We start from the raw sequence: 13,316 nt of genomic DNA, 5'->3' as shown, positions 1-13,316 counted from the left end.
CAGTCAGGTCGGCAGTCTTACCCATGATTGGGGTTTTGAGTGATGAACCAGGCTGGGAGTTTTAAAGGCCTCAGGAATCTTTTGCAGGTGTTTAGAGTTAACTCGTTGATTCAGATGATTAGGTTCATAGCTCATTTAGAGACCCTTTTAATGATATGCTAATTTTGTGAGATAGGAATTTTGGGTTTTCATGAGCTGTATGCCAAAATCATCCGTATTAAGACAATAAAAGACCTGAAATATTTCAGTTAGTGTGCAATGAATCTAAAATATGTGAATGTTAAATTTTCATCATTACATTATGGAAAATAATGAAGTTTATCACAATATGCTAATATTTTGAGAAGGACCTGTATGTGCTTCTGTTTTAATTACACTCCTACATTACCAAAATCTTTTTTTAACATCTGAGCATTTAGTCACAGCTTTGCAGTATAAGCCACTTTAAATCAGTCATTAAGCCTCTCCTCAAGCTGTACCCACACACAGCAACATCTTAATATGTAAACAGTGTTTTCTTTCATTAAACCTGGAACAATATTGCAGATGCAGATGGTTTTCTGCTACTCTGGTTTAGACTCATCACTCTCTGTCCAGTGAAATGACAGAGTTCCTGCAAGCTATCCTTGGCTGTCTCACTCTTGACATTTAATTAACCAAGCAAAGCTTCATCAGACCAGAACTCTGACAAGCTGCACATTTTTCCCTATTTCTAAATGGAGGAGGTTGCACCTCAGATAGTTGTTTAAGTGTATGCCCAATGTTCCTAACCACCTTTTCTACAGCAGCCAAATTAGTCATGTATTACAGTAACTTCATTTCTTGCAATAGGGTGCTGGTCAAAAGATCCACTTCCTCTTGTATTAATAACAAGTTAATTTTAAACTTTGAATGATTTAGTTGAACTGTTCTTTTTACAGGGTGGAGTGATTATACAACACACAGTCAGTCAGTCGTTTTTTATACCGCTTCTTCCATAGGGGGTCGCGGGGAAGCTGGTGCCTATATCCAGCAGTCTATGGGCGGGAGGCGGGGTACACCCTGGACAGGTCGCCAGTCCATGCAGGGCAACACACAAACAACCATGCACACACTCATTCACACACCTAAGGGCAATTTAGAGAGACCAATTAAGCCAGGTACTCCGGCTTCCTCCCACAGGGAGGAACATGAGATGAGAACCCACGCATGCACGAGGAGAACATGCAAACTCCATGCTCACACTCATGCACACACCTAAGGGCAATTTAGAGAGAATTAACCTAACAGGCATGAAAGGCTCCGAGCTGGAAGTCGAACCCAGGACCTTCTTGCTGCAAGGCACCAACTGCGCCACCGTGCAGCCCATACAAAACACAGCTGTAATGAATTTTAAATACAGATATTGGATGTAATAGTTTAACTTCAATGCCTATTTGCTCTAATGAAATTTATACATGCAGGGCAGCATTCTCCAGAGTAATACCCTGGGCCACTTCAAATTTTCGACCAATCACACAGTGTTTGTCTAAAGACCACACAAGAAAAATATTCTGCCCAGATTATGTGTCAAAAACAAGTTGCAAGAGCTCCCAAACCAGGACAGCAAGAACAGACTGACTTCAATTTGTCCTTGCCGTTTCTGGGAGAGAGAACACAATCATTGTTCTTGTGAAGTATCTAAATTGTCTCGCCTTTGGCCCTCCTCAACAACAGGACACATCGCCTTTCACTAATATGTCTTTAGGATGCCAGTATCGTTCTCGCTGCTGCTTTAGGAGTCACTTTTGGGAGCCCCCCATTTCTAATTGCTGCAGCAGCTGAGTCAAATCATTTATTGATCAAAATTAAACGTATGCATTTGTCCATGACAAGAATTTAAACAAGTTTTTTAGGAAGTTTGTCTTTTTGTTTTAAAGACATTCTGAATTTGTTATCTTATAAGCCAAATGCATGTATTTACACAATGTGGCTGTGGTATATGCCATCACATTATGTATGCTTACACATAATACTGCTATTCTGAGAGTTGAATTTATTGCATTTAACTCCATTCACGCTATGTAAGCATGCATAATAATCCAACATTTACCTTGTTCGTTCCATATTATATTCTATCTGTTTACTTTTTAATAGAATTAAAGAAAATAATCTAGTGCACATTTGCATGATAGAGTTGAACTAGCTGAGCTTACCCCTCTAGGGCTAAAGGTAAAGTCAGGCTGCTAGTTTCTTTTATCACCCTTATTTACAGATTTAATAGCACCTAATGTAGAAATCTTCCGCATTCCTTCTATCACAGCCAACAGGCACAGACTGAAGGTTTTTACTGATTAAACTTGTTCTTTTTTTTTTATATATTTTGCTTCTTTAGTAAATATATTTGATTAAAGTCACATAAAAAGAACAAGGGGAAGGGCTTTACATACAAATAAAAATAGAAAGTTGCAGAGCTGCTGATTGGAAGCAAAACAAGTAAATGTTGGCTTGTTTAACCATTTGTACTTTTAATAACATTTGAAGTTTAAAGAGATGCATTTAATTTTTCAGAAAATTAGTGTAAAGGCAAAAGTAAAATGCATCAAAACAATTATTAAACCTGTGGGCGATGAAGTTGTGAAGGTTTGATGAACGTTTTCTGATGCACACCTGATCACAACTTAAGCTGTCAGCTTTTCTTGTTTTTTGACTATTGCTCAGCAAACAAAAGTACTGTTTTTACATGTCACATTTCAGAGAGGAAGTATTTTAACACTTCTTGTGTGTTAGAACACTTGGCCTCCACTGCAGAGCAGAGCTCTGCGACTGCAGCTATGCCTCTGGCTGCCTGCTTTATTGAATCCATTTGGCAGCCCACAAGCTAACCCACCACAGGATCATGTTCTGGCCACTGCTGCTGCTCATCTGTCAGCATTACAGAGGGGGATTATTTAACCCTTTCAGACCTGATACATCATATATACGGTTCTTCCTTTCAGACTGAGGGCAGGCTTTTACCACTAAATGCAACATAAGCAGTGTGATGTTCAAGATGCACATTTCTATTTTTAATGATGAACTCAAGGGCATTATAAATCTGATTGCTTTTTCATTTGATTCAAAAATATTTAAAAGGTCTGAAAGGGTAAGCATGAGAGTCATTAAGGTGCAATTGGTTATATAATGATGAGAATAATGAAGCTGTCAGTTTTTGTTTCATCTCTAAATGATTAGCTTTTCATTGTAACAGCATTCAGGAATTCTGTCCAGTTTCATCTATTTTCCTGCGACCTCCTCTCTTGTAGTCCCGAGAGCCCCTAGCGCTGTGTGACCTGAAAGCTGAAGTGTCTCCCAGAATCTCGGCTGAGGATTTAATCGACCTCTGTGAACTCTCGCTCGGCGGACCACCCAAAAGAAATAAAAGTGCCAAGCCGAAAATTGTTGCTGTCGACATCCGCAATGTGGAAGAGTATCCTTACCATTTAATAAATATTACTCTTTTCTTGTCACCTAGTGTTTTTCACCTGTTTATAAGCAGAACGGTGCTTAAATGACTACATATAAATGAATGCTGTGCGTTGGTAAGTTTTATTATATTGTACAGCGTGACCAAGTGAAGGACTTGGAGTTCCAAGGACAAACACAGTCCAGCAGCAGTGCTGAGTCCCTCATCTGTTGCTGAATTTGTAAGCATCTCTTTACAGAAACGGCCAGTTAAACCTATCATCCGAGACTGAAGCCTCTAACACGGCCACACTATGATGATTTGTGATGTCAGATTCTGATGCTCTAACATTGCTCATTTTTGTGGTTGGTGACCTTTTTGTCAGCTTTCACTTTTTCAACAAAGCCAAAGATAATGTTTCATAGAAATCTGACAAAAATATGTTGTTCAGTTTCAGCCTCACAGTATGCTGTAGTATTTTCTTAAGGTTGAATGCTTACTCATGTGATAGAGCTTTAATGTTGAGAAATTACCTTAACAGCTGAAAATCTCTTTCTGATGGCATGACAGAAACCATCTACTAGCCAAAACCAGTGGCCGGCTTACTGAAATGACTAATGAGTGGCATAAATATGACTTAAAAAACATAATATTTACAGAAAATATTCTTTCAAGTCATCTTATGTCCCACTGTTCTTATTTGCAGGTTACTTCTTGATATGCTTAGATTTCCTGGTGGAGTTTTCAAGAAACAAAAAAAGCACAGAGACTAAAATGGCTCTGTGTCTGGAAAAGGGAAGTGGAGGAAAATTTAGGAGGTATAATCTGTTTTAGATATGCGTCCAATTGATGCAACATGCAGTGAGCCCTTTCACAAAGCTGCCCAACCAAATACTGCAATCTGGGAGAGAGGATAGCATAGAGCAAGAGGATTAACCAGGAGACTCAAGCATTGTTTCTGCCTATTGAATGCTCTATCCTTCCTCTCCTAAGTAGTGTTTGCATTTTCTTTAAGAAAAATGAATATTCATCTCGTTATTCTTTTCTAAAGAGAACATTATTTTCATGCTGTTAAAAAACATTGCAGATCTCATAAAATTAAACTCAGTGTTTTACTGTGTGAAAGGTAAACAACGTTCACTGCAGTCATTGGCTTTGCCTCTGAGGAATTAGCACACTTGCCAAACTCTGCGCTCCTTAACTCAGTTGCCTCCAGCTTTGGTAGGGGACATGTTTCAGGCAGCATTAACATTCCCTTTAACAGCGTGTTCGGTCCAGATGGTGAACTTGTGCAGTGTCCCGCTACGGGAGTCCTCCAGAACTACAGAGGGCGCGTCATTGTGATCATCAGCCATGCTGTAAAGAGTGCTACTTTGGTGAGAAAGCTGAGCCACACATGCATCTGTACACAACACAACAGATTTAAACGAGATGTACTAACTAAAGCCTAAAATATGACCGAGTTTCATGTATTACTACTGAGGCTTGGATATTAACATTCACTTTCTTTAAAAGATGTGTATTTTGCAGTCTACTACAAATATATATGAAAGCACCTCATAATGTGAGCAGATAAACAAGCAAAATTATTTCTAATGACTGAAATATGTTTATTGTAGGCTGTAGCAACCTAGCTCTTAACCACATGTGCTATAAACATGCAATTTTAATACAGTGTTTTTTTCAGTAGAAAATACTGGAGTGATTTTTTTATTTATTGACAAAACCTTTTATTTGTTTGTCAAAGTTTTACAGTCTAACCAAAGTTTGTACTTATACTTATATTGTTAGCATGTTGTGCATTTAATACAATGCTAATGTTGAACATGACAGTGTTTGGGGAGGACTATATGTAGGGAGAAAGATAAAATCAGTGTCATTTCAGGTCCAGACATGGCACACCAAAACAGTGACAGGAAAAGCCAACAAAATATAGGAAAATGTATATCATCTTTTGAATTTCTCAATAGTTTTCTTTAACCAACTCATATTATCTGTTCTCAGTAAAGCTAAGCTTTAAATGTCTCTTTCAATTAACAGAAATAATGTATTTTGAAACTCAAGAATCAACTCCAATTGCCCGGTAAAGTTTTTTTTTTAATAAATGATTTATAAAAACTAGACTGAGAGAAAAAGTGGTTTAGGTAACATTTCAGTGTTTAGAAAAAAGAAAAATATATCAAGCAGTTTTCATATTTTTTCTTCTCTTCTTATATTAGAATTGCTTTATCAAGATCATTTAAACCAGACAAAAACAGTATAAAAAATGAAATATTTTCAAAAATCTTAATATATTTCACATAATACAGCCTAGACTGTTGATAGATCTAGACCTGTAAATAAATAAAGCTCAAGAACAAATGTCTATCTTGCGCAGGTCCATATAAGTCATAAGAGTAAATGAAGTGCTGTGGTTAGAGTCAGTGGTTGAGTTTAAGAATCCAAAATTTACTTGGGTCTTCTTTTCCAGGCAGACAATTCAGGAGTTTTAGGCAGATCCTAGATGCACAAATGGTTAATATAATAAAAACATTAAAAAGTAATTTAAGTATTGTTTCCTTTTGCAAAGAGACCAAACTGCAAATAAAAAAAGTCAATTTCAGATGCATATTAGATTTGATTAGATTCAACTTTATTGTCATTGCACATGTTGCTAGTACAAGGCACCAAAATGCAGATTGCATCCAAGCAGAAGTACTTAAGCAGTGATAAAATTATATAGGCAGATATTTACAGAGCACTGTATGAAATTAGGACTGTACAAGCTATGAATAACAGTTTTGAATTAATATTGTATATACAGTAGTGCCAAATGGTGATTAGAGAAATGGATATATAATGTACAGCCATTATAGGCTAGCGAGATTAGCAGTTTCCTGTGGTTTTTCTGTTAGCGATCCAATTTGACATATTATCTGCATATGCTTTGAGAGACGTATAAATAAATACATATTGTAAAGTAGTTGAGAAGAGGTATATAGACTCTATAGATTCTATGATTAGTACATATGTTTCAGACTTTTTTTCTTAAAAACTGCTGTTGCATGTCATTTCCCCCCTATTGCTACTTCATACTGTTGCAATTTTAGTCAATTCAAGTTTTTTAGGTATGAAATTTTACCGTGTAACACGAGACATTTCATATGAACCACGCGTCAATTTATTTCCACTTTGGAGAGCCATTTTAGATCTCTATCGTGAGTTTTTCAACGTCACATGGCTTCTTAGTAACTGCATTAAAAGCGTCACCTGGTGTTTATTTGGAGAATTAAAGGTGCCGCCTGGCATTAAGAAAGTGAAACACCACCAGGCTACAATTAGTGACTCCAACCTCTGAGTAATGTCCAAAATAGCTTTCCATAGCCACAAGCGAGAGGTTTGGGGCTCCTCCTCTCCTCTTTTTGGCATCTTCACTTGCACAGACTTTTTAAAACAAGACATCACGGCACACGTAGGTTCAGCCTTCGAAAGGGAAGGGAGAGAGCAATAAATAGGGTCAATATGTTTGGCAATAACTGGTGTAAATTAATTCAGTTTGGAAGGTAAACATTCTAATCTGTCAAAATGTGTCAGATTGTGGAACATATTTGGTGTTTTTGTGATATGTGAAAATGTCATTGAGCATCTTCATAAAACCATCAACTCCTACATACAAGTAATGCCAGAATCTATTGACATGCAAATTAGAAGCAATTGTGTCATGATTATGGAATTTAATGACACTGTGGATGAAATGTTAATAATTTATATTAAGAATACACAATTTACTCACATGGTGTTGTTAATGCTGGCCTTCCCCTTGCCAACAAGTAAATGATAATTAGATCCATTTAGTAAAATTGTTGTGAGTAAAATGTTTTGAGAAAATTGTAAGACCACAGAAATGTTGAAACATGAGGAACCTAAACTTTTAATAACCCCAAACAAACATTCAAATATCACTGGACTACAAAAATCCAAAAGGCACTCAAAATAAGTTTGTTGTGTCCAGATAAGTTTTTTTTTTTTTTTGCCTCATTAATTAGAACATAAACCTATTTTATCAAGGTGATTTCTGATTCTGTATTACATACCAATAAAGATGTTATATCTCAGCCAAGGTATTAGGGTTAATGGGTCAATTCAGTATGCTTTCAATGTCACTGTGGGGAAACTTGTTGTGAGCAGGTAAAGCTGCGCAACAAACGGATACAGTAAAAAAATTGCAATTCAAACAATTAAATATCACATATAAAAGACAGTTCAACATAAAATATGAAAATCGTTGTTGTTCTTTATGTTTGGGAAATGACTTGGATTTTTACATATATTTCTTTCATCCCAGTTTGCTGCACATCTTGTCAAGGTGAATTTTCCTCGTGTTTGTATTCTGGATGGAGGGATCAGCAAGCTGAAGCCCACAGGACTCCTCACGGTCCCCTCCCCTCAGATCTGAACCCATAACCCACCTTGTCATGAATGGACAAACATGAGGACTGCAAATTGTTTCTACATGAAATTAAGAACATTTTACTGAACGGAATTGATCATGTGTTTCAGCTTTATTGAATTTGATTTGATTTTCATTTACTGGACTATTGAAGAACCTTCTTTTTTTAATGTTTTTTTAGAAAAAGTGTTTCTTTTTGTATAATTTTCATTGAAAAGTTGATCTATGGCCGGTATGTTTTTTTTTGTGATAGAATAAAATCATGGATTCATTGATGTTTTTTCAAATAAATATATCTGTTCATGTTTCTCAGAAAACCTTTAATCACATTTAGGCTGACAGTGTAATGCTTATTAGATCATTTCATGTGTGTGTTGGACCTAAAATCTAGACTGTTATTGCAAACTTTCATTGGTATTTTTAATAAAAGAGTTACATATTAGTTGCAGTCCCTCTTTAAAAGAGCAGACATTTTATTGATGGGGAAACATTTACAGATTTAGGTGTATATAAGGAAATATATGTTCAAGATTAGCAGTCTAAGATTAGCAGCATTGTCTCCTGATCTCACTTGTATAGATAAGATGGATTATATGATTTTTGTCAACAAAATTAGACTGAAATCAGCAACTAAGATGACAAAATGAAATTTTGCATATGTACTGCCTTACTTTATTGCCTATTCACTGTAAAACTAGTGATTCAATAGACTTCTCAACTAATTTATTTACTGATAGGCTAAGACATTTTAGTATTTAGTTATTTCATTCTATCATCAGCATTCATCTACATTCAAGATTAAATGATACATCAGAAAGTGACTGACTTCTGATCATGAATGGTTTTCACAATAATACCATTTACAGTTAAGGCCAAAATTATTCCTATCCCTGGCAAGTTTAGGTTAAAAGTAATCTCTTTTATATATATTTATATATATATATAAATAAAAGCGGTTCTTGTGTAAAAGCCGAGGTGAGTAATAACTTCGTCAGTCTACTCAGCTACATTTGTTTATAGTGTACTTCTAGTAATACTTTTATTGCAAATCTTGCTTCAAGTAATGCTACTCTTACTGCCTTGGATGTCAATTTAAAAAAGGTTTCTAGTAGCCCAAAAAACATGTTAAAATTATGTATACCCTTTTAAAAAATAAATGTAAAAGCTTTTTTGGCATTGCAGCAATCAAATGCTTATGATTGCAAGATTTTCTTGCATGTTTCAACTGGTACTTCAACAATTTATCTTTGATGAGGTTCGAGTCCGTAAAGTTACATCCACAGATTCTCTATCAGATTCTAGTTGAAAGTCTGACTGGGCCACTGCAAAACAATATTACTACCTGTCAGAAGAAACATTTTGTTTCAAATCTTAATCTGCTGAATAATTTAACATTAATAGTAAATTTCACCTAGTTGATAATTGGTATAGGATTATTTTGTTTGGTACATGTGTTAAAAACAGAACACTATTTTGACACTGTCATTTTTGACTTAATGTTTTTTTATTACTGTAGATGTTTTTTTGTATACTGTTAGCTTCTGAAATGAATAGGCAAAATACCAAATGTTTTAACACAAAAGCCATAAAGTTCACTCCGACATAGAACATTAGAAAAAAAAAAAACTTTACAGAGGTACGATGATTTTAAAAACGTTTAGTCTAGAAAAATGTCACCTGCTTGTTGAGCAAAAGAACTGCTGTTGATCCAGCTGTCATTCAATTCAGTTTATTTATATTGTGCCAATTCACAACACGTTGTCTCAAGGCACTTCACAAAAGTCAGGTACATACATTCCAATTAATCCTAATTGAACAGTGCAGTCAGATTCAGTTATTTATTCAAAATTGGATAAAACATTTTTCCTATCTAAGGAAACTCAGCAGATTGCATTGAGTCAGAGATTTTAGCAGTCACTCCTCCTGGATGAGCATGTAGAGACAGTGGACAGTCACTGGCGTTGACCTTGCAGCAATCCCTCATACTGAACATGCGTGTAGCATTCCTCCATTTTCATTTTTGAAACAGTTCTGTGGAAACAGTGTTTCACAATGACATGATTAACTCAGAAATAATGTTTGCTCATAGGAAGCCAATACAACCCACCCCTCAAACCTCATCTTTAATTTTACCTCAGTTTTGGAGTATTAGATTAATGCTATGAAACCACAATGCATTACGGTTGTGTATAAAAGCTATACATATAGAATTCAGTATTTGTTTTGTAAAATTGTGACTATTTCAAATGGTGTATTTGTTAATGTAATGGAAAGTAAAAAGTGTTAAGGTTCACAGTTTTGAAACTGAAAAGTTTCAAATGTCTAACATGTTTAGTTTCTTTTGTTACAAGGAAAGCAACATCGATTAAAGATATAATTTTACCAGCAGGTTTCATTAACTGTTAGATCAATACACTTTTTTTCTAGCCACAAGTGACAGAAAAGGGAACAGTATGGAAGTGAAATTCTTGCAGCAAGTGACCCGAGGACTTGAGTGGTATCTGGTATTTCTACCTTGAGGGCCAACAGCTGAAATATAAGGACCACTGGCTCAATCTGCTAAACAACCTCCAAGTTTGAGACGTAAACTTGAACAAGTATGAACAATTTTGGATTTTTTGGAAACTGTAAATTATTAAAGCCTTGCTACACCTTGTTACTTTTAACCAGCCTATGAACATCTCATGTAGATACATAATTGAGAAAATGATTTGGAAACATAGGATTAAAAATGCTATTGACACAGGTAAGGCAGACCAGGGAAATCCATGAAGCAAAGCAAGATTATATCAGGCAAAAAAGGACCGCTGGACACTACATACATAAAGCCTTTCAAAAATCTGGCACTGGTTGTCTGTCAGAGAGCTGTATATAAAGGCAGGAGCACAGGTGATGCAGATGAGGACTAATTAGGGAGCTAGCTGGGAAGGAGCAGGTGAACCCAATCCTCCCAGAGCAGACAGACAGAGGTGATGCAGACAACCAGTGTAGAATCATAACACCTATTATATTATAGCAGAAAATACATTCTTCAATATAATATTTTATACAGGATATAATTGTCTTTATTGTCATTGTATAGGGGGGTACAATGAAATTGAGGGTGCTGATTGCTGGGCCACCATACATCACAGTAGAATAAACAAATAAATAGACTAGGTATATAAGAAGGTTTTCTCTTAAAATAGAGATATGATAGATGAAGTGTAATATACCCTGCAGAAGGCATAATATATACAACTGAAAAGACATACTATATACAGTGGGGCCAAAAGTATTTAGCCAGCCACTGATTGTGTAAGTACTCCTACTTAGAAAGATGAGAGAGAAACCACATTGTACAAGAATTTATTTGTACATTATGGTGGAAAATAAGTATTTGGTCAATAACAAAACTTCAGCTCAATACTTTGTAGCATAACCTTTGTTGGCAATGACCAAGGTCAAATGTTTCCTGTAACCCTGTTTACACACTCCAGCTGGTATTTTGGCCCATTTTGTCAAGTCAAGTTTATTTATATAGCGCATTTCAACCCTAACCCGAAAGAGCGAGATCTCGGATACAAGTGGCTGAAATGAGCTTCCTCCGTAGGGTGGCCAGACACTCCCTTAGAGATAGGGTGAGAAGCTCGGCCATGCGGGAGGAACTCTTAGGAGAGCCACTGTCCTCCACATCAAGAGGAGCCAGTTGAGGTGGCTCAGGCATCTATACCGGATGCCTCCCTTGGAAGGTGTTCCAGGCATGTCCCACCAGGAGGAGAGCAAGGGGACGACTCAGAACATGCTTGAGGGACTATTGCCTCTTTTCCACTGGCTTGATTTGGCCCGACTCAGCTCAGCTCGGCTCACTTCACGAGCATTTCCATTACTGTTATTTCAGTACCAGTACCAATTAGTTTAAAGCCGCGCCACCAGGAGGTGTTCCCTTCAGCAGAGCAAAAGCGGGTCTATGGAAATGCAACACACAACGTGCAGAGCCGTGCAAAGCCATGTTGAGCTGTTCTGGGCTGGCCAAATCGAGCCAGTGGAAAAGGGGCAAATGTATCTCGGCTGGCCTGGGAACGCGTTGGGCTCCCACTGGAGGAGCTGGGGAGAGTCCCCTGCAACCCGGTTCCGGAAAAAGCGTAAGACGACAACAACGCTTTGACATTTTACAGATTTTACATGTTAGGCACTGTGGTTTTAAATATGTTAATGCCCTATAACTTTGCAAATGTAGTATAATGAGTGTGCTTACCGCTTTAATTCACAAGGCAATGTGGCCAGTTTTGTTTATTTATAATTTCCGGGGCTATTTAAATGTACTCGTACCCGTCGTCTTCCGCTTTATCCGGGACCGGGTCGCGGGGGCAGCAGACTCAACAGAGACGCCCAGACGTCCCTCTCTCCAGACACCTCCTCCAGTTCCTCCAGGGGGATCCCAAGGCGTTCCCATGCCAGCCGAGAGACATAGTCCCTCCAGCGTGTCCTGGGCCGTCCCCTGGGCCTCCTCCCGGTGGGACGTGCCTGGAACACCTCCCAAGGAAGGCGTCCAGGAGGCATCCGGTATAGATGCCCGAGCCACCTCAACTGGCTCCTCTCGATGTGGAGGAGCAGCGGCTCTACTCCGAGCCCCTCCCGGATGGCCGAGCTCCTCACCCTATCTCTAAGGGAGTGCCCGGCCACCCTACGGAGGAAGCTCATTTCAGCTGCTTGTATCCGGGATCTCGTTCTTTCGGTCATGACCCAAAGTTCATGGCCATAAGTGAGGGTAGGAACGTAGACCGACCGGTAAATTGAGAGCTTTGCTTTTCGGCTCAGCACTCTCTTCACCACAACGGACCGGCACAGCGCCCCCATTACTGTGGCAGCCGCACCGATCCGTCTGTCGATCTCCCGCTCCATTCTTCCCTCACTCGTGAACAAGACCCCGAGATACTTAAACTCCTCCACTTGAGGCAGGAACTCCCCTCCAACCTGAAGAGGACAAGCCACCCTTTTCCGGTCGAGTACCATGGCCTCGGACTTGGAGGAGCTGATCCTCATCCCAGCCGCATCACACTCGGCTGTGAACCGCCACAGCGCATGCTGTAGGTCTTGGCTAGAGGGGGCCAGCAGGACCACGTCATCTGCAAAAAGAAGAGACAAAATCCATTGGTCCCCAAACCCGACCCCCTCCAGCCCTTGGCTGCGTCTAGAAATCCTGTCCATAAAAGTTATGAACAGGACCGGTGACAAAGGGCAGCCCTGCCGGAGTCCAACATGCACTGGGAACAGGTCCGACTTAGTGCCGGCAATGCGGACCAAACTCCTGCTCCGCTCGTACAGGGACCGGATGGCCCCTAGTAAAGGGCCCCCGATTCCATACTCCTGGAGCACCCCCCACAGGGCATCACGAGGGACACAGTCGAATGCCTTCTCCAGGTCCACAAAACACATGTGAACCGGTTGGGCAAACTCCCATGAACCCTCGAGCACCCTGTAGAGGGTATAGAGCTGGTCCAG

The 13,316-nt window shown here is 38.7% G+C and overlaps 1 protein-coding gene across 1 annotated transcript in view; it reads left to right on the top strand.

The window, feature by feature from the left end:
• tbck (TBC1 domain containing kinase) overlaps positions 1 to 8,274 on the top strand; it is a 49,366-nt gene extending 41,092 nt beyond the window's left edge. Inside the window, exons 24-26 of the mRNA XM_047366213.1 lie at positions 3,264 to 3,427; positions 4,620 to 4,779; positions 7,728 to 8,274. Coding sequence (XP_047222169.1) covers positions 3,264 to 3,427; positions 4,620 to 4,779; positions 7,728 to 7,838 — 435 coding nt within the window. The 3' untranslated portion in view covers positions 7,839 to 8,274. The remainder of the gene's footprint in view (positions 1 to 3,263; positions 3,428 to 4,619; positions 4,780 to 7,727) is intronic.
• Positions 8,275 to 13,316: the final 5,042 nt, after the last annotated feature.

This window comes from Girardinichthys multiradiatus, chromosome 5 (assembly GCF_021462225.1).
Source record: "Girardinichthys multiradiatus isolate DD_20200921_A chromosome 5, DD_fGirMul_XY1, whole genome shotgun sequence".
NCBI lineage: Eukaryota > Metazoa > Chordata > Actinopteri > Cyprinodontiformes > Goodeidae > Girardinichthys > Girardinichthys multiradiatus.
Note: the sequence above shows the minus strand (reverse complement) of the source record. Positions and strands in the feature narration are given on the sequence as shown.